The 25,727-nt window shown below is 42.4% G+C and overlaps 1 protein-coding gene across 7 annotated transcripts in view; it reads right to left on the minus strand.

Annotated features, from left to right (window-relative positions):
• Positions 1–25,727, minus strand: part of Rab3-GEF (Rab3 GDP-GTP exchange factor) — a 124,127-nt gene that overhangs the window by 71,731 nt on the left and 26,669 nt on the right. For 5 of the 7 annotated variants that reach the window (XM_055073938.1, XM_050183254.3, XM_055073941.2 and 2 more), the window contains exons 6-17: positions 25,349–25,543; positions 22,080–22,265; positions 17,984–18,142; positions 15,781–15,847; positions 13,608–13,751; positions 11,439–11,543; positions 8,745–8,928; positions 7,554–7,617; positions 6,315–6,563; positions 4,095–4,241; positions 2,607–2,874; positions 692–757 (exon numbers count right to left, since the gene is read on the minus strand). In XM_055073938.1, the coding sequence (XP_054929913.1) occupies positions 692–757; positions 2,607–2,874; positions 4,095–4,241; positions 6,315–6,563; positions 7,554–7,617; positions 8,745–8,928; positions 11,439–11,543; positions 13,608–13,751; positions 15,781–15,847; positions 17,984–18,142; positions 22,080–22,265; positions 25,349–25,543 (1,834 nt within the window). The remainder of the gene's footprint in view (positions 1–691; positions 758–2,606; positions 2,875–4,094; positions 4,242–6,314; positions 6,564–7,553; positions 7,618–8,744; positions 8,929–11,438; positions 11,544–13,607; positions 13,752–15,780; positions 15,848–17,983; positions 18,143–22,079; positions 22,266–25,348; positions 25,544–25,727) is intronic. The other 2 variants (XM_055073939.1, XM_055073942.1) reach the window with 2 other exon arrangements.

Below are 25,727 nucleotides of genomic sequence, written 5' to 3' on the forward strand. Positions count from 1 at the left end.
CACTCTTTGCTATAAAGTTGTTAGACATCGCGATGAAAGTTTCGGAAGTGAGGCATTTCGGATATCACAGACTTTGGATAAAACGGACGTTTTCTGTCAGATTATCAGGGTCTGTTGTAAAGAGAGTTGACTGTGTATTATTAATAACCTCTAAAGTGAAAGTCTTTTCAATGTGATCTTAGAATGTTGAAGTTTACTGCAAGTGAGGACAATTTCAAAGCAGGGAAATGCAACTAGAGTTTATGCCTCAATGAACTCTATTAGCATGTTTTCTGATGCCTCTATGGTTTGTTACACAACTTAGTTGGTGCTCACAACAGTGAGGAGTGTGTCAAACTATCTTTATTCTGATACATTCTAAATGCTTTTTCTGAAACTACCTACCTGTAATACTTCTCTGTATATGCAAAAAGAAAGAAGGTATTCCATCCCTTTCAGTTATGTTGTCCTCCAAGCCTCAGCCATTTTTTATCCCAGTTAAGAACACCATGCAGAAACACGATACACCATGCAAGAACTTTGCCGTCATGCTGTTTGTATCATGCAAATGGAGTGGTGCAGTCTATTGTCAGTATCCAGAGTTTCATGGTTAACTCAAGTGCCATGAAAAGGAGAGATGGTGAGTGGAACACAGAGGACCACTACAGAGCAGCAGAAAATCAGTGTAGCCAGAAAACAGTGCACCATTTACCTTTGGGGAAGGGTCCAAATGGAGGTGCTCTTTCCCTACCCTTAACAGCAGCCGACACTTTGTTGCCTGCAAGCAGCAGAGAAGGTTGCAAAGCGTCTGATTGGCAATTGCAGCCTAAGGAATGCAGTGCAGAGTACAGCAAAGAGCAACTGATGCATCTAGTGCTTACTAGAGGAAAAAGAAAGAGAAGAGACTGACGAGAGGAGTTTAACACATGTCCATGGATGTTGCACTGATTTTGAAGTTTGCACTGATTTTGGGACGGATGTGTCAAAACAAACAAGCCAGACTGTTGCAATGTTTAGCCCACATTCAGAGTGCAAAATATTGCTTTTTGAGGAGAATTCTTCAGCTGCAGTATAAAGGGCTTCATAGCTATGTATTTAATCATAGTAATCACAGTATTAGTAATCAGCAAGGCATGAATATTCAGAGCTTTAATTCACATACAACTTTTGCTATTTTCTCTGGCTCACACCAAGTAGTGATGAAGCATTGAAATTAAGATACAGTCAAACCTGGACCCATCGAACCTTGGTATACAGAGCAGTTGTAACATCCCCTTGGAAATCCCATGCAAAAGTATAGCATTGTGAAATGCATGTACAGAACTCCTGTTCACAGTCATACTCATATTGAATTCTGCATGGCACTGTGCCCCTGCAAGTGCGCTTCTCCTAACATGCCTTCTTGTTAACGAGAAGTCTCTTCTCCTAATGAGACCTTGATAGAAGAAGGAGAATCAAGAAGGAGAATTGTTAGGAGAATCACTTCTCGCGCCATCAGAAATAATTAATGTTGATGAAATGGCACTGTTTTGGCAGATGCTGTCAAAGAATTGAACATAAAGAGCAGTACATGCAATGGTTGGAAATTATCAAGGTGCATGTCTCATAATATGGAGGAATTGTGCAGCAAGTGTTTTGTTTGTGCTCCATAATGCCGAATTTACTTTAGTAAGCTTCATTGCAATGCAGGCCTGTGATGCGATGAACCATACTCTTGCTGTTACAACTGCTCTATATACCAACGTTCCATGTATCCGGGTTCGACTGTATCTTAATTTCAATGCTTTGTCACTACTTGATGTGAGCCAGAAAAAACAGCAGTGGGGAATATACTAAAAGATATGCAGTGAAGCACACTTCCTGCGGCTATTTGTTATTGGAAGGAGGATGGCCATGCTGTTAACGTGAAAGGCCTCCCGGTACAATACATGCGCTCTGCAAGAAATGGATGGCACTCTATCATTTCACTATGTGGCTCCAAACGGGAGATCCCTAAATTCCTGCTTTTCATATTCTCAGGAGACTGTCCAAGACGTGTGTAGTTTTCTGATAAACATTTTAGATTTCAAAGTATCAATATATTGAACTATTTCACCATCCCCTTCAAGTTCAATATATCAGGATTCGACTGTAGTACCTTGGCAGAAACCCATTATTCCACTGATAAGATTGCTGTTTCTGGTGATGTTTCTGCAATGTACGCAGCAGAGGCATTACCAACCTGAAAATATTCTCTGATGATGCATGGCTCTCTCTATAACATATTCAAACTAGGTGCATGTGAAGAAAGGCGAGCATTGTTAATGGCTGGCTCGTTTCAATAACTGACTTCCATTTGTCCGAGATTTATATACAACACTGTCTTTTATGTTAATGAAAGCATTAAGGCAAGCTCTACAGTGAATTACCTGTGGCCAGCACAGCTTTCTTTCTTCTACAAGTCTGCTAGAAATGGCAGGAAGGTCATGGTGCATGTACAATCCCAAATTCCTCCCCCCACCTCCCCACTGATGCTGGTGGACAAAACAGACTGAGAAATGGACTAGAAAAGATCCTCATGAGAGGTCAGCGGCACCTATAGCAAGTGCTTATGTTGTAGCAAGGCCAGAGAAGCCCAGTGCTCTTACCAAAGAGTCCTGAGATGCCTTGTATAACATTGGAGGTGTGCGCAGCGAAGCCGTTGAGCTCACTGCTCACAGTAGACATGAGGGACCCCGAGTCTCGGCGTTGAAACATTGCCGGCTGCTGTTGCTGCTGCTGCTGCTGCTGCTGCTGCTGCTGCTGCTGCTGCTGCTGCTGCTGCTGCTGCTGATGATGATGCTGTTGGTGCTGCCCTTCACCCGCCGCCTGGGGAGACCCACTCTCCTGCTTCTCTTTGTCCCGGTCACTCAAGGCCTGCATTCACATGCAGCCAGCATGAAACAAGACACAGCACTCTTGAATAAGCAGGACTATTCCTTCTTATCTGTTTATCACAAGAGAGAGCCATTTAAAAGCAGAGAGGTCTGCCAGCATAGAAATACTCGCCTACATGCTACACTGCAAGGGAGGGGGAGAGTAGGGGCCTGAATTTCGTCTCACTAACTTCATGCGTGCAGTGAAAGCTACAAGTTGTGGCAGCCAAACAGAACAGAAAACCAGAAGAAGGGGTCCTCCCTAAGCCACCTCTAATCGCCCTCTGTGCGGTGCCAATTGCATAGATGGATGGTGTCACGGATGAATCAGTGGTGCACAGCAGGTAAGCCTCCCTACCACCTCAAACACACAGTCAGATCTCGTTGATTAACTAATATGAGCCCTAGCCTTCAGCACTCCACAGAGTTAGTGAGATGGAGCATAAATGAAGGAGGGCATCATTTTCCCTGAACATAAACATATTCAAACATTTTCCATGTGTTGGCCACATGTAAAATCTCTGTCCACGGTAATTAATGATACAGAACCGGATGCCACACATAGGAACTCAACCAGTTAGCCAATAGCATCTGTTGGGCACACACTTGGTGTATGCCTGTAAGCAAAGGCAAGCACAAGCGAGGAATACGAGCCTGAACTATTTTCAGCCATATGCCACACAGCATACTTCCATGCTTTCTTTACGAATTGGAAGATCACCATGCAGTATGCTTGCACCCAATACTTAGGTCACTCAAGAAAATACATGGAAGTCCCACGCATGGAAAGTATATGCAAGGGCTGTGTCACTATGCACTGACAATTATTCTTTTGAAGCCAGTGCTAGAGTGACCCATGCATAAGAAAGATATAAAGTACTTCTTTTCTTTTTCTTTAATATCTCAAAACTGCACAGTGGGTTATGACGAACACTGTAAGGGGGGCTCTGTATTAACTGTGACCACCTGGGTCTCTTTAACATGTACCAAAAGCATGGTACCCGAGTTTTTTTTTTTTGTATTCTGCTCCTATCAGAATGCGGCCACTGAGCCCAGTAATCTAAACAGTGACTTTTTGACCAGCAGCATGACCCTGTAGCCACTGGACCACCATGGCTGGTAACAGGATAAGTCTGCATGTGTCTGCAGCAATTACATGGCTACAGCTAGGAAAGACAACCAGATTTAAAACATCTCAGCTTGACAATTGAGCGCACTTACCTTCATGAGTGTCTTGCGGCCGGCCTCACGAGCCGGTTTGGTGGCCTCCAGAGCAGTGCGACTGACCTCTGCGGCAGCCTTGGTGGCCTCGCGCGCCACTTCCTTGGCCTCGCGCGCCACAGTTTCAAAAAGTGAGCTCTGGCTTCCCTGAAAAAGCATGGCACATCACCGTGTAAAGAAACCACAAACACACTATGAGAAAAGACAGAGCAATGTTATCTGCTGCCATGCCTTAGCATGGAAGTCTTTCAGATCTCATGCGCGTTTATGCAAAGGAAACAATCAGAAAATAAACATACACAAAAAAAACGAGTGCTTGTATTCATAATTTATCTTCCATGCTATGTACCCAGTTTACTTCATTGCAGCCGTTGACCAACTAGCCAAAGATCAGCTTCTTCTGAAACATGAGGGTCTCTTGTCCACATTTAATTACATACCTAGTAACAATGTGGCAATCACAGTTTCGCTGATGAAATATGTTCTCTTTCATTCCATAGATGGTACCTTAAGCCATGCAGATTATTGGTGCCCACAAAGTAACATCTTTATTAACGATACACAACAGACAGCAACAGCCTCAAACACAACAGACAGCATGGCAACAGACAAATGCTTCCTGCAGTCACTATAATAAAGGAACTTCCCAGCACTTTATGTGCTCTTTCAAGTACCTTTTTTAGTGAAATGATCTGCAGAATGCACTGAATCAATAAATGAATATTAACAGTATCCTTTCTGTGTAGGCCATGTTTTGTTATTATGCAATATTGTTTCTGTATTGCGTGACTCGCTGCTGCTGTCATTTGGGGGCTGAGAGCCAGCACAAGTTGCATTTATACAGTTCTTACCTCAGCCTGCTTCATTTGTATTGAATGAGAACAATAAATAAATAAATTCATTAATAAATCAATAGCGCTCTGACCATGTCATCTAAATGCATTCAAGAAAACTGAAGAAACTAATCATAAAAACTTGTGCATCAAAATTGAGCAAAGAAACTGGCACTCAGGTGACCAACCAACAGCAAAAGAAAAATAAATAAAGAAAGCAAGCAAGAACTCGGCAGCTTTCTGCTTACCCTCACACTGTGCTTGAATAAACAATACATAAATGTGTGAGGCTATTTGTAACATTTACCATTGAGTCGTGGCGCCATAACATAAACACAATGTGAAACGCGAATGCTATGTAAGCAGTCACGAAAATGTGCAGTACTATTATTAAGAGGAAGCTTTAGCTCGGGTGCTCCTATTTAAATACATGTAAAAGGAGAATTCGTTTTTCTCGGCAACCACTGCACCGAACTTGGCGAGGTTTGTCGCATTTAAAAGGAAAACGTAGAATCTAGTGACTGTTGGTTTCGAATTTTTAAATTAGGTTGTAAATATTTTACTAAAAATTGGCAAAAATAGAAACTTTTCAGAAAACGAAACTATAAAGTTTAGAACTCTGTAAATCAGCGATGAAAAATGATACCACAATTCTGTGAATTGCATTTAATAGTACATCTAAAGTAGACAAAATTTATATGTTACACATGAATCTAAAAAAAATTATCAATATGGAAATACAGCTTTTGCAGAACCCTCGTACACAACGTAACAAATTAACGTAAGATATAATATGACATATCGAATTTGTCCGCTTTCAATGATCTAAAGGATGCCGCTTACAGAACCGCTATATCTGTTCTTGATGCAGGGCTATTAATTTGTAAACTTCGTGCTTCTATTTCTTTTCTCAAACTTTCTAATTTTTGAAGATTCTCATAATAATATTCAGGCTCTAAATTGTAATTCCACTTCAAACAGTCACAAGAATTTAACTTTCTCTCTGAAATGCAACAAATTTCATTAAAATCGGTCTAGGGGTTATCTCAGAAAAACGTTTTTGCGTGTTACGTGTATTTGAATAGGCCGTGTCGGAGTTAGGCTCGATCTAAAGCTTCCTCAACTCAGCTCTGCAACTCAGCTGCTCTGTTACTACCCATAATGGTGGACATGAAGAAGCACATTCCCGCATTTTCTTGCGCCTCTCTGCAGTTAAGTCTATGTCAACTCAGCTCTGCAACTCAGCTCTGCAACTCAGCTCTGCAACTCAGCTGCTCTGTTACTACCCATAATGGTGGACATGAAGAAGCACATTCCCGCATTTTCTTGCGCCTCTCTGCAGTTAAGTCTATGTCAACAACACCTAGCAAAGCCCTGTCATAATTACCTGGGAAGACAGGCCTGCCCGGTTCAGCACGCCTCCCAGGCCTCCGAGAGGTGGGGCACTGCGGGGGGTGCCACTTCCACCACTGGTCGTGTCAGGCGGTGTGCTGAGACCGCTGCTCAGGCTGCCCCCCGGACTGCGTCCAGATCGCACTGTCGAAGGCGTTGGGGGCTCCCCCTCAGCAGAGGCGTCCCCGCCACCCAAACCGGCAGTGCTCCCACCGATTCCGCTGGTCTCTGGCCTCACCTCCTGCTGTTATGGTAAGGTAAGAGATTGAGTGACTTCCTTTTACTCCAATCTGAGGCTAAGGGGAACTGTAACACTTGTTGAACACTGCAAGCGGAGCTATCTGATCATCGGCTGACACAAAGATAAGCGTCTAAGGCATGCTTTACTGTGCACAACAAAACCTACAATTTTGTCCAAATAAAACATGTCCCTGCTTCTAGAAGGATGCAGCATATGGAAACAAAGAGACAGGGAAACCCTAATGACACAGACAACACTTGCATATTATTGTCTGTTTCCTTGTCTCAGTTGCTGCATGTATTCTTTCGGCAATGAATATGCCAAACCACCAATATTAATTGTCAAACGCAAATTTGTCAAGAGCGTTTCTAGAAATCCAAATACGGCATGGCATTAAATTCTTGCTTTTTGCTGCACTGGTAAAACATCACAGCAGACAGTACAAAGTGTGTGCCGGAAAAGTGTGTGCATTAAAGGGTGCATGTAAAGCACTGTTTGTCCTGTCTAAAGTTTTCATTTTTATCTGCTTGTCGAGGAGGCTCCTGGTACGTACTATGCGCAATGCGCAAGTACTCCGCTAAATTGGGGTATAAAATAACCTCGTTAAATCATGAAAAGAAATGTATGGTTTTTAATAGGGCAGCGATTGAGAAATGAAAAAAATGTGTTACTTCGAGAATTTCGTTAAATTGAGGTTTGTTATTTCGAGGTTTGATTGTGTAGCCTCTTGTCATATATAAGCGTTTCCACTAAATAAAAATTCAGTTGTGAGTACAGCGCATGTCCAGTACTTCTATATATCTTTGCTGTCCAGGTTAAGTGACACTGTCCAGCCATAATTGTGAATCTAAACCAACTTGCCCACCTTTCAGACATTCTGTAAAGCATGAGTCGGTGCCTCTCTGATTACTTTCCAACCAGGAAGGAGAAGTACAAAGAAAGAAAATATAAAAGCAGAGTAAAACTTGACTAAGGAAAGGAAGGTAATGTTACCTTAGCATCTGCCTTGGGTGCCTCAAATGCATCTCCAGGATCTCCTTGAGGTTGACCTGTTGGGCTGAAGGAATAATAGAGGAAGATTACATATGTCATCCTCACACAGAAAGCCCTTTAAGTATTGGTGCGATGACTGAATGCTGCTCACATATATACACTGAAACCTTGTTATAACGAAATGGGATATAACAAAATAATAGATATAACAAAGTAATTTACCCTTACATGTAAATTATCACTGCTATTTCTCTTGTGGAATGCCACGAGGGATGATATCTGGGCTTGGCCTTTGAGATTGCATTGGTAATGTGAGATTGCAATGGCACAGCACTGAAGAGTCTTTTGTTTTCTTAACACTTCATTGCACATGTAATCGTATAGCGGTTCCACAGGTCGCAAAGCTGTCTTATTTCCATGTTGCAATTGTGCACCTCGTTCGGCATATATTGCAATAAAGGACAATAATGGAATAATGAAGTAACGGATATAATGAAATAATTCAGGCTTCCGCTTCAACTTTGTTATAATGAGGTTCGAGAGTACTACTTGATGGCAGTTAACTTTCAAATGGAGAGCTTGAAGAACCAACCATTTCTGGTGTTTGCAATATTAAAGGCTTCAATAAAGCCTCGTCCTTTTAAGGTTGAATGGCATGGTCGAGATGGAGCCATGTGCATCCAATAGGCATATATGTTGCACCCAAATCATTACTTTTCTTGTGTTGCTTAAAAATCAGTCTTACAGCGCAACAGTGGCATGCATCAATTTGGAGTGGGACGGGGACAATCAATGGAAGTTTTCTCATTAATTTTTTGAAATTTATTTTTTTACCACATAAGTACACTGATGTATACAAAGCGGTTGGGATGGCAGGATAAAAGCTGCATAATGGCAGCTTGACTAGTCCCACCTACCCGTGAACAACAGGCAGCAACATGGCAACGTATTCGCTGTACATACCTGTGGTAAGGTTAATATATATGTCACTGTTTAGCTAATATCATCAACACAACAGCATTTTACGCTCACACATAATATGTTTCAGCCCCTATTCACCCTCCTCTGGCATTGAAACTTCCACATAATTTGAACTAATGAATTCACATTTTTTTGATAAATTCACTGCTGAGAACTATTGTATTTGGCAAGGAGGTGAATTTCAGTGCACTCCATGAGAGCAGCACTCACCTGGACAGCGAAGAGCTTGGAGAGGAGGAAGACACAGAGCCATGCACAGAGTTCTCCGAGTCAGTACGTCTCAAGTTCTGCTGGTTTGTGCCTGGAAGCTGCAGTGTCTTGGGGGGGTTGAATGCAGCCATGTAGTCTGCACGATTGAGTATTGCTGCTGATACCTCTTCCATATGAGCTCCACCTGTGAAAAATGCACAAAGAAACTAATGAGGACATTAAAGAAAAGTTTCAGTTTTGCCTGAAGTGCAAAGCAGCAGCAATGGCAGCTGGTAATTATTAGCAGTAGCACGTGCTCTGTTCCACACAGTATCATTTACGGTAGCACACTTTGATGAACAATATGTCCTATAGGACAAACAGCCTCAATGACAGAAACAACAGCAAAAGAAGCAACAGTGAGAGCTAAAACTGGCAGTAAGACTTGCTCCATTCTGCACAGTATCACTTACAGTGGCACACGATGAACTTTCTTTCACTTCCTGTCAGAGGAATTGCTTAAAACTTTTCATCCTTTACAGTCTCGTGCACTGTAGCCTCCACTGCAAACAGTGCCGCATGAGGCAATGCTGCTCTTGGTCTATGCACTTCAACAAGAGGTTGGCTAGAGCTTCAATTTGGTTCCAGGTTTGGTATTGGCTGCAGCACACTCTTTTTTTCAATACTATATATTACTAAAAGATACATCTATGGCATGTCGACATGATCACTACATTGGAGCTACAATGACAATGACCTATGGTAATCGCGAAGCAAATGGTCATCGATAGCAGAGCAAAAATATCTCCTAAGCTCCCTTCACCAATGGAGCCTAGTCAGCCAATAGAGCATCATGGATGCACAGAAGTGGCACTGCCCCAAACACAGCTGGACACTTTCTATAGCAGCTATTGCTATAAAAAGTTTTCTGCCTGCGTTAGCTAGCTTTCTATCATTGCATAATTAATCCCGAGGTGCCTTGAAGTGCAAAAGACTCGAGGAATTTTCTGTGCACAATGAAAATGGTAACCCTTCTTTAGAAAGCAAGTGTTCAGTCTCAAGCTAAATATGAAGAAGCCAATAAAAAGAAGACAATAAAAATCCTTAAATAATTATGACACATATTCAGCTTAACTGCCACCACTATATAACATGCGGCACCCTATACCTAACTCCCACCACTACTTTCAATCTTTCAGGCTGCGTTATATTTCATGCAAGCTCTTTTAGTATGGCTGAAGAGTTAAATAAGTGGTCAGAATATCAAATACATCCTTCATGAAGTCACTTATTCAGGGCCACCACATTCTCAATACAGAAGCTCTACTTATAACAAAGAAAAAAAAAAGCACACACTGATACTTCTGCATTCAACGTCTAACAGAAAACTGCATCTCAAGCTGTTGACAGTTTGAGGCTTAAAGGGGCCCTGAACCACTTTTTATCGAAGTGGAAAAAGGCATTTGAAGTGAAAATAGGCTATTTCAGAAATACTTTGCTGCAAAAAGTACTTCAATGCGTTCAGCAGAAGCAGAGTTATTGGCAATCAAACACGACCTCTGCGGTGCTTCCCCTTCAATGCCTTGCACTGCAAAGGCTATGGCAGAGTGGGGCATGCCCACAATGCTCCACCTTCTAAATGTCACCATGGCACAAAGTTCAAATTTCATTTCGGATGTTAAAGTAGATGCCACGACTTCCGATTTTGGTGCCTATGATGCTCTAAATGTAAACCAAATGGGGTCGTTCTCAGCAAGCCGCAGTGCGTTTAGCCAGTGGACTCGTGGCAGCACCCCTCGGTGGCCACAGTATCTACGCTACGTAGCAGACCGCAGCTACCAATAGCAGCGGCATATGGGAATTCGCTTTATTATGAAATAAAGCGTCCAGAGGAGAATGAGGAGCAGGCTTCTGTTGAAAAACAGAACGTTTGAGAGAGAGGCAACTTCGTGCTTCACTTGCGATCTCCACGTGTTGTGTATGACAGCAAAACTTGTCTGAGATGTTTCCAGTAGCATATGCTACTCGCGGACTATGTTATTTCACCAAGGTCAAGGGGTGGTTCAGGGCCCCTTTAGAAGAGTAAGAACATATATTTTCAAAGTTGTACAAGCTCTACCGCATGCTTTTCACACATAAAAGGAAGATACTTAGCAATTGTAAAGTTTGGGAAACACAAGACATTTGATTTTGATACCAAAGTTTGTCCCAAAATACTGCCCTGGAGTCATTGACATTATCACAACGTTATGACACACAGAAAAATTTACTGCTGATGTTGTGCAGTAGTGAGGCTAGGCACAATGCCATTGCTCATAAGAGATTAGACAATGGCACTGCATGCATGTCTTCTGGCTGTGCTTGCATGTGGCTATTGCAGCAATTGCAGAAAAAAGAGCGAGCCAATGTATCGTGACATTGTGAAACAATCAACCTCTAGGGTACTGAAACCGTAACTGATTCATAGAAACAAGTATTGTACCAAATTATTTAGGGCACTCCGATGCTTGCCAGTACTTTTCTTTAGGGCTTAGAGAGCTTGGACGTTCATTTATAGCAAAAAAAAAATTGACAATCTTAAATTTTATGCCAGTTACTTGATCCAAATCTTTAGCAGCTGTAGAAGCCACTCAAACAGGGTCAGAGAGCTCTATGTAAAAATGAGGCAGTATAGCTAGTGTTAACGGGAAGGAAAATGACCAAAGTGTCACTCACCAAAGTGATCCCCATTGAATTCCACCATATCACAGACAAAGTCGCTTAAGGAAGAGTAGGAGGAGCTCGTGCTGCTGGCATCATCACTTTCGCTGCCACTTTCACCTGAAAATTGAGAACAATTATTTTCTGACACAAGATTTTAAAGTCTACACCTATGCAGAGAAGTTGGTCAATACAATTATCAATGGAAATAAAGGCGAAAGTACAAGACACAGTTTAACGTCAATGTGACAAAGTTCACAATCTATCGAAATAGTCCACTAATAACTTTTTCTTATTCTCCTAAAAGCCAACACACTGTTTTTCTCATCTTAGCTAAGAAATTTTGCGCGGCAGTTTAGGCTCAATAAAAGACTTCACGCATTGCATCTATGTTTTCGTGCTGGTTACTATACTGTTAGCATCGACTTGCACCCTGTTAGCCCTACCTTCAACCACGTATGTTTAGTTGTCCATTAAATTGTAAAGGAGGCAGCACACACAGGGTCATGATAAAAAAATTATGGCAGAACTCATGTCACAATGTCTGTAGACGGTGATGAGATTAGCATTCGAGCAATGTAGCAACACATCGCATTCCTGAAGTCACGCTTATTTATCAACTGTAATGGTCATTCCCAGACTTCCGTTGCTTCGACTATGTGCAACATACTCCAGTAACGTCCCACTCTGCATATGGCCCACTCATTTGCCAATCTTGTCTATGAGTACCGCGCATGACGACGACTGTATGGTGCTGATGCAGTGATGATGATAGAAAGACAAAGAAGGAACGACATTGATGGAACAACAGAGACAGTATAGTGATGATGGCATGACGAAAATGAGACACTGATTCTTAAATGATGATGGTATAATGATGACAGTATGACAATGATGAAATGACAATGACAGCATGACAACGGTTAGAGGACAATGGCATAACAACGATGATGCGACAATGACAGCATGAGAAGAGTCGGATGACAAATCTGGAGCGATGACGATGGCACGACCAGAATGACATGAAGACGACGGTCTGACAACAGATGCATGAAAGCGATCGTCTGATGACACTGCAATGACGATAACGGCATGACAAGGTGGCATTATTACAAGTGACTGACGACAGTACGATTACAATAGAATGAGGAAGAACTGACGTTGATGGAAAGCCGAAGAAGGTGTGACGACAACAGCATGACGACAATGGTATGACGACTGTGTGGCAACAATGGCGTGATGACAGTCTGATGATGACGTTAAAATTATGACAACGAAATGACCATGACAGCGTCACAATAGCAGTGGGAGAAGGAACGCACGATGATTGCATGACGACAATGACGTGACGATAATGGCATGATGAGTGTCCGATGACAAAGCTGGAATAACGAAAATGTAGCGACCACGATGGCACCACAATCATGAGCATATACATAGTGGCCCAATCTATTAGACAACTTCGCCCACAGGGTTGTAGTAGAAGGCTTGACAATGGCATGGTGAGAGCCTGATAACGAAGATGGAATGACGACAATTGAATGACCGTGACGGCATCATGACAGCGGTGTGACAATGAATGCATGATGCATGCATGACGACGATGGCATGACGACAAGGGCATGACGAGGGTCGGATGACAAAGTCGAAACGACGATGATGGAATGACCATGGCGGCATCAAGGCCATGAGCACTTATCTAGTAGCCCAAGCTGGTAGACAACTTGGGTCACTGGATCAGCCTAAGAGGATGGATGGATGGACGGAGAGGCGGACCAACAAATGGGTAGATGGATCGATGGGTGGGTGCATGGGTGGGTGGGCAGGTGGATGGATGGGTAGATGGATAGATACTCAAGATGCCTGAAGCAGGCAAAGAATGCTAATCGCATTAAAGGTGCCCCCTGCTACTTTAAGGCACAATTCTAGACATTCCACCTAATGTATTAGACGTGTCACCAAAATTTCCGTATCATGCATAGTGCCCCAAGGATTCCTGTGCCCTGACTTCCATTCCACAAGCATGCAAATTCCCCTAAAGCATTCGCCACACAAAGAAAGAAGATACATTACCTAAGCTACCCATGCAACACACTATCAATATGCATGCCCTGTTATTCAATCTACACAAGAAATACAGATCCTCCAAGAAAACAGCGCTTCAGAAAGATTATAAACACTCACCCGTGCTTGTTTCGTCGGCTTGACCTATGGAAGCCATGTCGATGTTGAGCGTGCAATTTTCCGACCACACCTCGAACTGAATGGGTTCTAACTCGTGGCTGTACCACTTTGCCTTATCCCCTATCACGGTAGGGTCAAACACACCTGTGAATGTATCGTAAAGAAAGGAGACTATTAACTGATGCTCCAAGGCCAGAGCATTAGTATATTAATGTCAATAAAGCCTTGCTTGTGAACACAGCTTTTACAATCCGCATCAAAAAGTTTACAGACTGCGGGATTTGAGAGAAAGTTGACTATTTCTGCTGTGTGGTATATTTAGATGTTTAGCTTGTACTGCTACAGTAAATCCTGGCTATACCAAAGTTGAAAGGGGAGCCAAAATTACTTTGTTATAATGAGGTTTAACTGTATATGCAAACAAGATATCATTACATGGTTTTAGTAACTATGGTTACTCAGAAACTGCTCGGAAATGCGTTTTCCTAGGTCCCACAGTCTGTGAACTATTGACATCGACTACATCAGCAGCCACCTGGCAATAAGAGACAACTCTTGTGTCTGTCACATAAACAGCAAACACCATAATATGGGGCTAAACTGTACAAGGTAAATTCATTTGTAGTCCATTATGTTCTGTTCATGAGGCTCCCAACTTTTAGGACAGGTTTGCACATGTTACCAAGTTGTTTGCCATGGTTACTGACCTGCTTGGAAAGAGTGGCAGTGACCATAAGTTTATTCAGTCAGGTTACCCCACAAACGACCCACAGAAGCAATGCAAGCACGATTAGTAGACCACGACTGTGATGTTAGCAAAATTATGATAAGAATAGTAATGCTAGACAAGACAGACACATTGAAAGGGTAACGACCATGAGCCCTTTTGTATGTCTGCCTTTCTATTTGTACGTCTTGTTTAGCACTAATTCCCCTCAACAGTTTTGCAAGACCAATTAGACTGACAGTGTAGTTTTCCTTTCATTCAATTATTTCAGCATTCCACATAATAAAGCATTTTATTGCACAGCAGAAGTTGCAAGGCCTGCTTCTACATAAGTTATGTCGTGATATTTTTATTACATACCATGCTTCTACAAAGCAAATTGTAAAATCATGGCAAATATTCTGGGAAAAATTTTTCCGCAACTTCTCTTTTGTGACAATTACCATATTTACTCAATTCTAACGCCCCCTGGATTGTAACGCGCACCTGTTTACCAAGACCGAAAAGAAGAAAAGTCCTTTACAGTACTGTGTACCTTATTATTTCATACAGAAATACAACTTTCTCTCATTTGGAAAAACAGATTTACTACCAATGCACTAAAGTTGCCATAAATTAAAAGAAAGTCGCACTTTCGCACGAAAGGCGAAGCATTGATTGCAATAGCAAAATAGTAGACAGCTACATGACACATAAGGATAGTAGTTTTATTGGCCGTATAAGCTTTTAAACATTCGCTGACTAACTAAATTAACAAGCACGGTGTCACACGTGCACAAGCAAACATGAACATGTCTAGCTCAGTGACTGCGGAAACCTTTTATCAGAATGCTGGAGTGAGAAAATGCGGTAGCAGGAGCGAGCGAATTGACCTTTGTGTAGCCTCTCACTTCAACGTAAACTAAGCGACGAGAACAAAGCGCGGTGCGCACAGACACGTAAACTGTCTCCATCGCAGATCATTTTTAAGACGGGGCCTGTGCTCCGTGTCTGTGCAGCAGCCGCCGGAGTAGAACACTTCTCCTGTTTGCGCCAGTCCCCCATGCAAGTTTCGAGAACTCCGAACAACCATCATGTGGCCCGATTTCCACACGTCTCCGCACACGTGATCACTTTCCTTTTAATTGTGGCATCATGATGAACACTCGGCGTGTCTTCGCAGTCGGCACTTCCATGCTGATAGAGCAAACACAGAAAACATGAAGACGGACAGCGGACACACGTACTACAGCACATGGAGGAAGCTACAGCAGCTAGGCTCGAAGCGCGCACGAGGTAGCCATCTTGAAATGCCGATCGCGATATGGTAACCCAGATTTAGGATCGTACTCGATTCTAACGCGCACACAATTTTTGGACCTGTTTTATTGATAAAAAAGTGCGCGTTAGATTCGAGTAAATATGATACTCTTTTGAATTTAAGCAAAAAAAGAAAGATGTGCCTACCTGTATGTACACGAAGGAAAGCCACATTGGTTGGGTAAAGAGACCACTCAGCATAAAATTCAACAGCCTGAAAGAAAAAGAAGAAGTTACAGAAATAAAACATTTCCTTTCCTGTGCACACTTGATTTCCTTTTTGTATGGCCAAAGCATCATACAATGGAGCTATGCCTGCACATTAAGAGATCAAAATTTTATGCTTACTCTTATGTACTTGGAAACTGTGCTGTAACATGGTTGGAGTAGAACTTAATTGACATCTTAAGATTAAATAAAAATAAAAGCAAGGGCAAGAGTTGTTCTATACTGGCCTTGGACAGTGCAACAACATTCAAACAAGATCCAGCAAACTACAAAGGTTCTTTAAAACTGTTCTAGGCATACTTACAACATGTTAACTAAAAATGGCATAAAGCCATAGCATTGGTTTGCATTAACCACTCTTGCAGACATGTTGGAATAGACATGCATTCCACTGTTATTGATTCATGCAGGAAAAGGAAGAGAGAACAGTTGTTACATAAGAATGTTTACTACTTCTGCAGTAGCACATTAACGCAGCACACACTATTTCATTACCAGTATGCACTCGTGTCAAATTTTCTACATATGCTTCAATAGTTTTAAAAGTGATTATGGTAGACTTCATTCAAACGGCTCTTTATTAAAACTAAGCGGAAAAAATTTAGCCCCATAGTGGCTTCAGCTATTATTTTACACAATTATGACAACAGTTCCCAATTATTTGACATGAAAACTGTTTACAGCGCAAACACATGCAACCACAAAGTATAAGGGACAGGACACAAGCGCTGACTGTCAACTAACTTTTATTAACGGAAGACGGGTGCCTTATATACGGGTAAAGGCAGAAGTGAAGGGGGAAGGGAGTGATACAATCGGGGAAAATGACGATGCGCATCGATGAACGAACGTGCCAGCATTCAACGCATTCAGACGCGAAGAAACAAGAAAACGAAACAAAGTAGACAAACACTAACAAAAGGCGAGGGATACTAAGATACAATGAAATCAGTAAGCAGCCGCTTCCAAAAAATTAAGCTCTGCCGCAAAAAGCGATACAGAAGGGGTGCTTACGCACTTGCTGCCATATTTGTGTATGTAGAACGCTTCCAAACTGACGCGCGCCGTCGCGTCGGCACTTTTGCCGAGAATCTTTGTCTCCCCCAAACGAGCCTCGCATCCTGTGCATCCAATTACATGCGCGACCAAATGTGCGTACTTGTCCTTTAAGTTGCTTAAATTTCGGGCATGTTCCCCCAAGCGTTCATTAATGCAGCGGCCGGTTTGGCCGACATAAGCCTTTCCACAGTTCAAGGGAATGGCGTAGACCACTCCTGTGGCACACTTGATGAACGGCTTCTCATGTTTTAGCTGGCGACCTCTTTTTTTAGAGTTGCAGATGCGTGGGCACAACTGTGCCAGCTTGTTGGGTGCCGAAAAAACAACGGAAACACCATGCCTGTTGGCTACCTTCTTAAGACTGTGCGAAGTCTTGTGCAGGTACGGCACAACCAAAGGCTTGTCGGTCTTCCGACGGTCATCTTTTACTCGTGTTCCCAGTTTTAGCTTCTGGAAGAGGGTCTCAGCCACCGCAATCAAAACCGAATGGGGGAACCCCGCCGTCATGTCAAGTATACACCAACTCGCCCAGAAAGAAGTTTTAATGAAGTTCCCAATTATGTTGGACACAAGCAGTCAAACCCCTAGCAGGACCTCTGTACCGCCACAGCACAAATGTATGGCCTAGGTGAAAAGTTCCCAGCCCACTGCATATGTAAACACACTGCCCTTTGGGATTTGTGGCAGGACTTCTGACATACTTTTGCAATGTGAAGCCGTATGAGAAAAACTCTCATTCCTGATTTTCATAACTCTGGCTTGCTGGGGTCTAATAGTACATGTCGTGCTGTTAAACAGCCCAAAGTCAATTCTTGTCAAACTTAAGTGGCCAGGGAACTTTTGATCGAGGCACAAGATTCGAAACGTGGATCCACTCTCTATAAATATTTAAGGCTACATAAAAGACATCCTTAAGTCCTCATTCATTCCACCAGATGACACATGCTAGAGTGCTGATGGGATCAAACTTTCATGACATTGTAGTTCGCACAGAGCGTGCAGGGAGCTCAAAGTGTGCCAAGAATAAAGCAACCCACTGGGTCAAAAGAAAGGTAGGGCTCACCTGCGTCCTAACAAACTTGCGCAAAAAATGAGACTGCTTTGTACGTGAGTGCAAAAAGGTGTTCACTTGGAAGGCAACAACGGGACGAGGGTAGAGGCGTAGTGTCCGCGTGTGTTCCATGAAGTGTGCGAGAACTCCCACAGAATTGAAGAAGCGCACCTGTATGAGAGGAGGCAGAGCATCAGCAAACAAATTCAAGTTCAAGTTCTTTAATTAATCACATGAAGCTAAGTACATTGGATATGGTATAAAGGTGAGGCCCTATAACTCTCGCGGGAGTTGTGAAGGGGGCTCCTATGTTATATGCTACTATATAAGCACTAGAGTGTCTAAGAAAAAAAAAAAAAAAAGCAATGTGTGAGACAGTACAAATATGGTCCATACTCATTGAGCAAGTGACGCGAGCATAAAAGAGCGAAGGTTAGTTTTATAGCTGATAAATGGCTCTTGTGCTGTTGGATCTGTTGGTAATTTGTTCCAGAGTTGCAATGCCGCATGCGAGAATGTAAATGATTCATAATTAATGCAAGATTTTGGAACAGTTAGCGTTTCAAGGTGACTGATCGTAATGGGTATGTGGTATTTTGACAATTAATTTTTACAGAAGGACATATTATAATTTGATGCATGATTTTGTAAAGCAAAATGAGAACGTGGTAGTCAATTCAATGTTTCATGGGTAGTATATTGAGTAATGGGTATGCAAATGTGATTCAGTTTAATCTTTTAAGGAAGAAAATAGGTCAAAGCACTGTATCTTATGCTGCAATAATTTGCAATAAAGTGGGGGGTATGTGAGTCCGTATATGATAATAGCATAGATAATATGCGAGTGTATAAAACTGACATAAAGAGTACGGAGCGTGTTCAAGAAATGTAACATAGTTTATACAGTATTGGGATTTTCTTATAGATGATTATTGTACTTTCATGGATATGTTTATGCCACCTTAGTTGACTGTCGAGGTAGACACCTAAAAATTTCATCTCGCTAACCCTTTGTAAAGGAGAGTTGTTGAAGTTTAATGATTTAGTGCTCATTAGTCTGGTGTTTTTTTGTAGCAAAAATTATATAGTTACTTTCCTTTCTGTTTGCCAGAAGAGGGTTGAGTGAAGCCAGTTAGCTAGTTTTAGCCAGACATCATTGCTTTTTTTGTAAATATCTGTTTCCGTACCCCCTATCAGGAAAATATTGGTATCGTCTGTGTGTAAAATGCAGTCTGTTGAGAGATAATCGGGTAAATTGTTGATGTATGCCAGAAAAATAAAGAGGCCTAATATAGATTCCTGGGGAATTCCACTGTTAGTTATCATTTGGGATGACGACATATTGTTAACCACTGCGTACTGCTGCCAGTTTTTCACATATGTTCTAATTGGGCTTACGTGCTCTCTGAATACCATACTTTTCAAGTTTTTTAGTAATATGTCGTGGTTCACACAATTTAAAGCCTTGGTTAGGTCCATGAAGATACCCATGGTTAATAATTTTCTTTCTAAGTTTATTTTAGTTTTTTCCACAATGCTAATTAATGCTGTCTCAGTGGACTTTCTTTTTATATGTCCGTATTGCTCTTTAGCATAAACATTGTGCACCGTGAAAAACTTATCTAGTCGGGCTAGCACTACTTTCTCAAAAACCTTAGAAAATGGAGACAATATGGATATTGGTCGGTAATTGGATGTATTCACCTTATCCCCTTTCTTAAACACTGATACAACCTTGGAAATTTTTAGTAGAATTGGGATCAACCCTGAACCAAACAATTCGTTAATGATAAATAAAAGGGGTTCATATAAAATAATCAAACAGTGTTTCAGTAGTGATACACATACCATGTCTAGACTGGTTGATGAAGTATTTCTTAAAGAGAGGATTATGTTGTTGACTTCATGAGGGTCAGTAGGCTTAAGAAAGAGAGAACTTGAAGGGTTAGTTGTTGTGACTGTGTCTGTATGCAAGTTATTTACAATTAAATTATTGGTAATTGTAGTGAGTAAGTGTTGAAGCTTTCAGCAATAATAGAAGGATCACTTACTATCATGTCATTTACCGAGATTCCACATATACTGTTTGTGTTGCATGTGTGTAGGGCAGTATTTATCACTTTTCATGTAGCTTTTGAGTCACCATGTGCTTGTTTAATTTTAGCGTGAAAATAATTTAGCTTAGAAACCGTGATTAGGCTTTCAAGCTTTCTCTTGTATGTCCTATACTTGTTTTCAAAGTGACGTTGTGTAGTTTTTGCTTTATTTTCCTATACATGTTATCTTTGTGATGTATTGACTTTAGAATATCGGCAGTTAGCCATGGTTATTGCTGTGTGTTTCTCCTGGATACTGTTGAAACACATTCACCTAGTTTTTTACATCTATTAAGTATTTTCATGAACTGTTCACATTTATTGTCAGTTGTGTCTACCGAATATACAGAGTGCTAATTTTCCTTCATTAGAGCATCAAAAATGATGTCATGTTTGTATGTTATACGCTTTTGCCGAGTACATAACTTGCTACTGGATGTGATGGTTGCAAAAAGAGGAAGGTGACCAGTAATATCAGATGCTAATGTTCCACTTGAAAATCTGGTGTCAGATATGTTTGTGATTATGTGATCCACTGTGCTCTGTCTTGAGTTAGTAATGTGTGTTGGTAATGTGATTCATTGTTATAATCCGTAGCTTGTTATTAAGTCTGTGTAGTTATAAGTGTCGCTTCGATTAATGTCAATGTTGATATCACCAATCATAATAATCTGTGCAGTATTGTTACTGCCGTTATCAAGCCACTTATCTAATTCAGACAGAAACTCATTTTGTGGTTTTGCGGTGACCTGTAGACGACGCCTACAAATGTGTGTTTATGTTTATGAGGTACAAGGCTTCTGGCTGCTTTTGGTGGTATTTCGATAACGAGTAAGTTTGAAAGTTTAAAAGTTTGAAAGTTTATTTAACATAATGAACATATACAATTGCAAAGTACACACTTTTGGGACTCAACAAATTTGTTAAAACGTCCCTAATTCGCACTATGGGTCCCTAATTTGCATTAAAGGGTCCCTAATTTGCACTATGTAGATTTAAAAAACTATGTCTGTTCTAACTCTGTATATCACGTCATTTCATACGTGAGGAGCTACACCCCCATGCACAGTTTCGTTACTTGTAGTGCTTGATGATAAGCTTTGCTTACAAGTGAGCTCTAGGTGATAGCCGGGGAGTGGATATGTTTGACATGTGTTTTCAGATAGCCAAGTTTCTGATAAAGCAATGAAGTGAAACGTGTGGTGTAGTGTTATGCAAAGGTCAACAATTTCATCGTAATGTTTCTGGAGGCTCCTTATGTTCAGACACAGTAATGACAAATCAGACGAAGTAGATGACTGATTACTAAATGTTCGTGGTTCTAGAAGTTCCCTCAAATCCAAATGTAAAGCAGGAAAGGTGCAGCACATCTGCAGCACAAAATATGGTGCAATTACAAAAATCCCACGAGAAAGTTTCCCACCATAGCCATACAAATACAGTAACCTGGATCCACATACAGTAGCATTTCTCATATCCCACAACTGCAGGTTTAAGACACTGAATGCCATTGATTGTAATGGCTAAAAAAGACTATTATGCACAATGGTTATATGCCATGCCAGGTACACACCAAAGCACTGTTCTCACATGGCTGGCACTACACGACTGCATTGGCACCTGATGATATATCAATGCACTGTACAAAGGTGAAGAGAGGTGCCAGCACTATCAACGATAAGTTGTCTGCTTCAAATCTGGGTGCTTCCACACTTTCCAGAGTGGAAAAGTTCCACATGCTCTATGTTCATGTGTTCCCTTAAGCTGGGGACCACACTGCATATGAGTGTGACAAAGTGTGCCAGTTCGGTGAGCTTCCCAACTTATCTATCTCTCAAGTTTCCGCCATATGTTCATCCTTTTCGTCAGGCACAGCTTACAAAGTGTTCATGTGCAGAAATGCCAGCACCATATACTGAAGCCGAGCTCCAACAATGCAACAATGAAGAGATTGCAACAAGGAGCAAGTCTGTGCAGTTTCTTTGTGGCTACTCTGTAGAGCAGATACTTACCATGGCTATTCGCGTGGCCACGTCCACAGAGTCAACGTCGTTGCCATAAATGAAAGGGTTGAATCCGGGGAGAGGTGCAGGTGCATCAGGCTTGTCTGCAGGGGCGCCCCCTATTGAAGGCCTCGGTGGTGGGACCCGGTCGAGATTCTTGATCGGCTGCGGATTGATGCTCATGGAGGCAAGTGCCTAGAAAATAAATGGGGTTGGGTTGTATATACACTTCGAATTTTCATTCTCTACTATACCATAAAAACATGCCAAGTCACAATTAACTCATTAAAAATGTCACAATGCACATCAGGAAAAATGAAGGCATGCAGAATTGACCCCTTAGTCCTGTGAAGGCCAGCATTTTGGTCACTTATACACTTCGCATCCTATCAATGGTTTTCAACATGTTGAAATTTCCTCCACCTTCAAATTACTGCAAAACTGACCTGCTATACAGTAGAATCTCGTTGAACGATACCTCAAGGGACTGGAGACTGATATGATCAACAGGAGTTCCATTTACTGAGAGAGATGTGCAGAGGTGTAGCAATATATGTCATGCACCCTTTTAAACATTGTTAGACATGTTAAGAATAAAGAAGTGAATGTATAAGCTAGTTTTTCCCGTGGTTTGAGTGCAGTAGACGACTTCTGGATTGACTAGTCTTCGCTAGTTTTGATTCAGAGGAGGCACTGGTGATGTACTAAAGCAAGAACATCGCTCTTACTGCTCAACTCGGTAGCTAAATTAGCACAAGGCCATGCTGATGGAGTCCAAACTATTGAACGGCGCGCTTTAAGATGTTCAAAATTTCCGTCCTTTTTATTTAAGCCAGCCACGAGGTGCGTGGCGGTGCTGCCAAGCTGTCTGGACTGCATATTCTGTGCATTAAATATCTAACAAATTTTTGCTTGCTTGAGCCTTTGCCACGGCTATTTAAGGATGGCTTTCTGCGTAGGAGAAAGGTGTCACAAAACAAATATCAGATCTTGGCTTTTTCTGAAAAAAAAAAATACTTGAGCTTGCTTCTGTTGGTCTGTTTACTGCCAGTTTTAAAAATTTTGGTTCCGATTAATGACAGTCTTTTTGCATTATCCAAACTGTGGGGGTTCCACTCTGCGTGCGGCTAGGGCTGAAGGCGAGCTCCGGATCTAGCCTCACGCAGTTGCTTTGTGTTACTCCCCAACCCGTAGCGCGGGAATCGCGGCTACGTCGGGTTCGAACGAATAAGGCAACCAGCGGCGTCAACTGTAAGAACGTTTATTGCTACCGGCAATAAAGAACACTGGCAGAGGGACGTCCTCTCTGTAATAGTAATAAATAGGCTGGCCTCGTTGCCCGGAATAGTCAGGCAACGTGGTCACTCACGGGTAGCGGCAGGTACTCCAGTCCGGCAGGTTATGGGTCCGGCCTCAGAGAGAGAGGGTCTCGCCCGGTCGCGCTGTTTTGTACCTTTTTACCTGGGCGAGGGGAATGTCCTCCTCGCCCGTCAGCTACCTGCCCGCGAGTCGGGGAGGAAGGGCGCGCGCGCATCGCGAGAGCGAGGGAGAATCGGGAGAGGGCATAGTGCGCCTCTCCCCTGTCTATGCCGGCTCTCGACGCGACGGCGCGGGGGAAGATAGGCGCGTGTGCTCCCCACAAAACATAAAACCAGTTTCACTTTAGCGAGATTCTACCGTATTAAGTGTTCCTGCACTTCAAGTGAACAACCTAGTTAGGCACAAAAAAACTATTTAAGGGTAGATGAAAATTTTCCTCTTTCACAAGGGAACCGTGATGTGTTCTCGTCCATCATTTTACATTTATCAGTAATAAAAACAACAAAAGATATTACTTGACTGCACTGATTGCAATACCACACCACGACTCATCACAATATCATGCATTTCAAGAAATGCGGCTGAAATTTAGCCTTGAAGGACCTCGCAAATTTTGTGCTTCCCAGTAGTGCAAAATGTTAGTTTGCCCGTTTTGAAACAGGAAAACACTGCTACTTATAACCAATCTTTCACTCTCAAAAATCACTTTTGTGTGGCAGCCATGACAGGCACCGATGCTTGAAATGAGCACAATCCTTCAAAATTCTATCTGTCAACTAATTTTGTAGCAATGCAAAGATACGGTGACACTTCAGCAAGCAAAAGGTTTATTCTATCAATCCAAACTCAAATATCCCTGCCCTCCAAATAAAAATGAATTTTCACTTTCCTAACGGACCACTTCTTGCTCTTTCTTATGACCACTTACATGCCCCAGTAGACCCATCTCCTCTAGTTTGTGCTGCCAAGTCACCTGATCTCTTAACTGTTTACAATGTTCCTGTGAAGCTCTCCGAGACCAAAACTCTGCCGAAGGTTGTGGGGAGCACCCGCCTCCATTTCTTCCCATGTACCCGCGTCGTCCCATTCGCATGTGGCGGATGGGTCGAGCCGGCGTAGACAAGGGAGAGAGGCACTACGCGCCCTCCCTTTCTCCGTCGCTCTTGTGACGCGCGTACCCTCTCCCCCACGCTGCTCACGGGAAAGGGAAACATATCCGGTGGGCGAGGAGGACTTCCCCTCGCAAAAAGGTACAAAGGCATAAAAGCGCGCCACCGGGGGAGACTCGCTCTCTTGGGACGCCGACACCTGGACCGCCTGGACGAAAGCACCTGCCGCATCCCGTGAGTGATCTCGTTTGTCTGACCCACCCAGACAACAAGGCAAGCCTATTTACTACTATTACTGAGAGGACGTCCCTTTGCGAGTGTTCGCTATTGCTAATAGCAATAAACGTTATTACCGTTGACACCACTGGTTGCCTTATTCGTTTGAACCCGGCGTAGCCGCGATTCCCGCGCTACGGGTTGGGAGTACCACGAAGCGACTGTGTGGGGCTAGATCTGGAGCTCGCCTTCAGCCCTAGCCGCACGCAGAGTGCAACCCTCACAAGGTGAAAGTGCAATATCCATTGTCACAGAAGCTAGTCAATCTAGATTACATTATCTTATTCTATTACTATGACTTACAACTCTCAATATTCACCACCCGTTGTGGCTCTACCCAGATATGAGGGCTACTCGATAGAAGGTTCTAAGAGCTGCCAAACAATATGCATGAATCAGACAGACATGGATAGGTGTTTGCTCGTCGTCAATTAGTTTGATAAGCTGCTACTGAAATTCCTAAATGAGGGTGGCCTCCATGTTTTTACTTAAATTCACATCTATGCCATCATGAAATTTTGTCTTCATAGTCTCTTTCAATACATATTCGTTTAAAAATATCAACATGCAGACCTGCTTAAGGTGGTAAGAAAGATGGCTGCCCTCAGGGTCAGGCAATGGGGGAAGATCCTCCACACCCGGCGGTTTGAGCACACTGTTGGAATCCAGATCGACAAGCCAGACATCATCCGGGAGACAGAAGGACCGCTTAAGCTTGAAGAATGTGGCTGGCACACCAATAATGAATGGGGTTGGGGCCAGTAAGAGCTGGAGGGATTGAGAAAAACCGCAATAAGTTCCCTCAACAACAGCACAAGGAGGGCACACATTTGTAATGCTTTGCAGGATTGCCAAATCAGACTTACCTTTAAGGCAATAAAGTTACTTTCTTTCTCACTGTAAAAATATCTGTTGCCAACTGTTACTTCATTCGAAATTACACTTTCACTTC

The sequence above is a fragment of the Dermacentor andersoni genome, chromosome 4 (genome assembly GCF_023375885.2).
Source record: "Dermacentor andersoni chromosome 4, qqDerAnde1_hic_scaffold, whole genome shotgun sequence".
NCBI lineage: Eukaryota > Metazoa > Arthropoda > Arachnida > Ixodida > Ixodidae > Dermacentor > Dermacentor andersoni.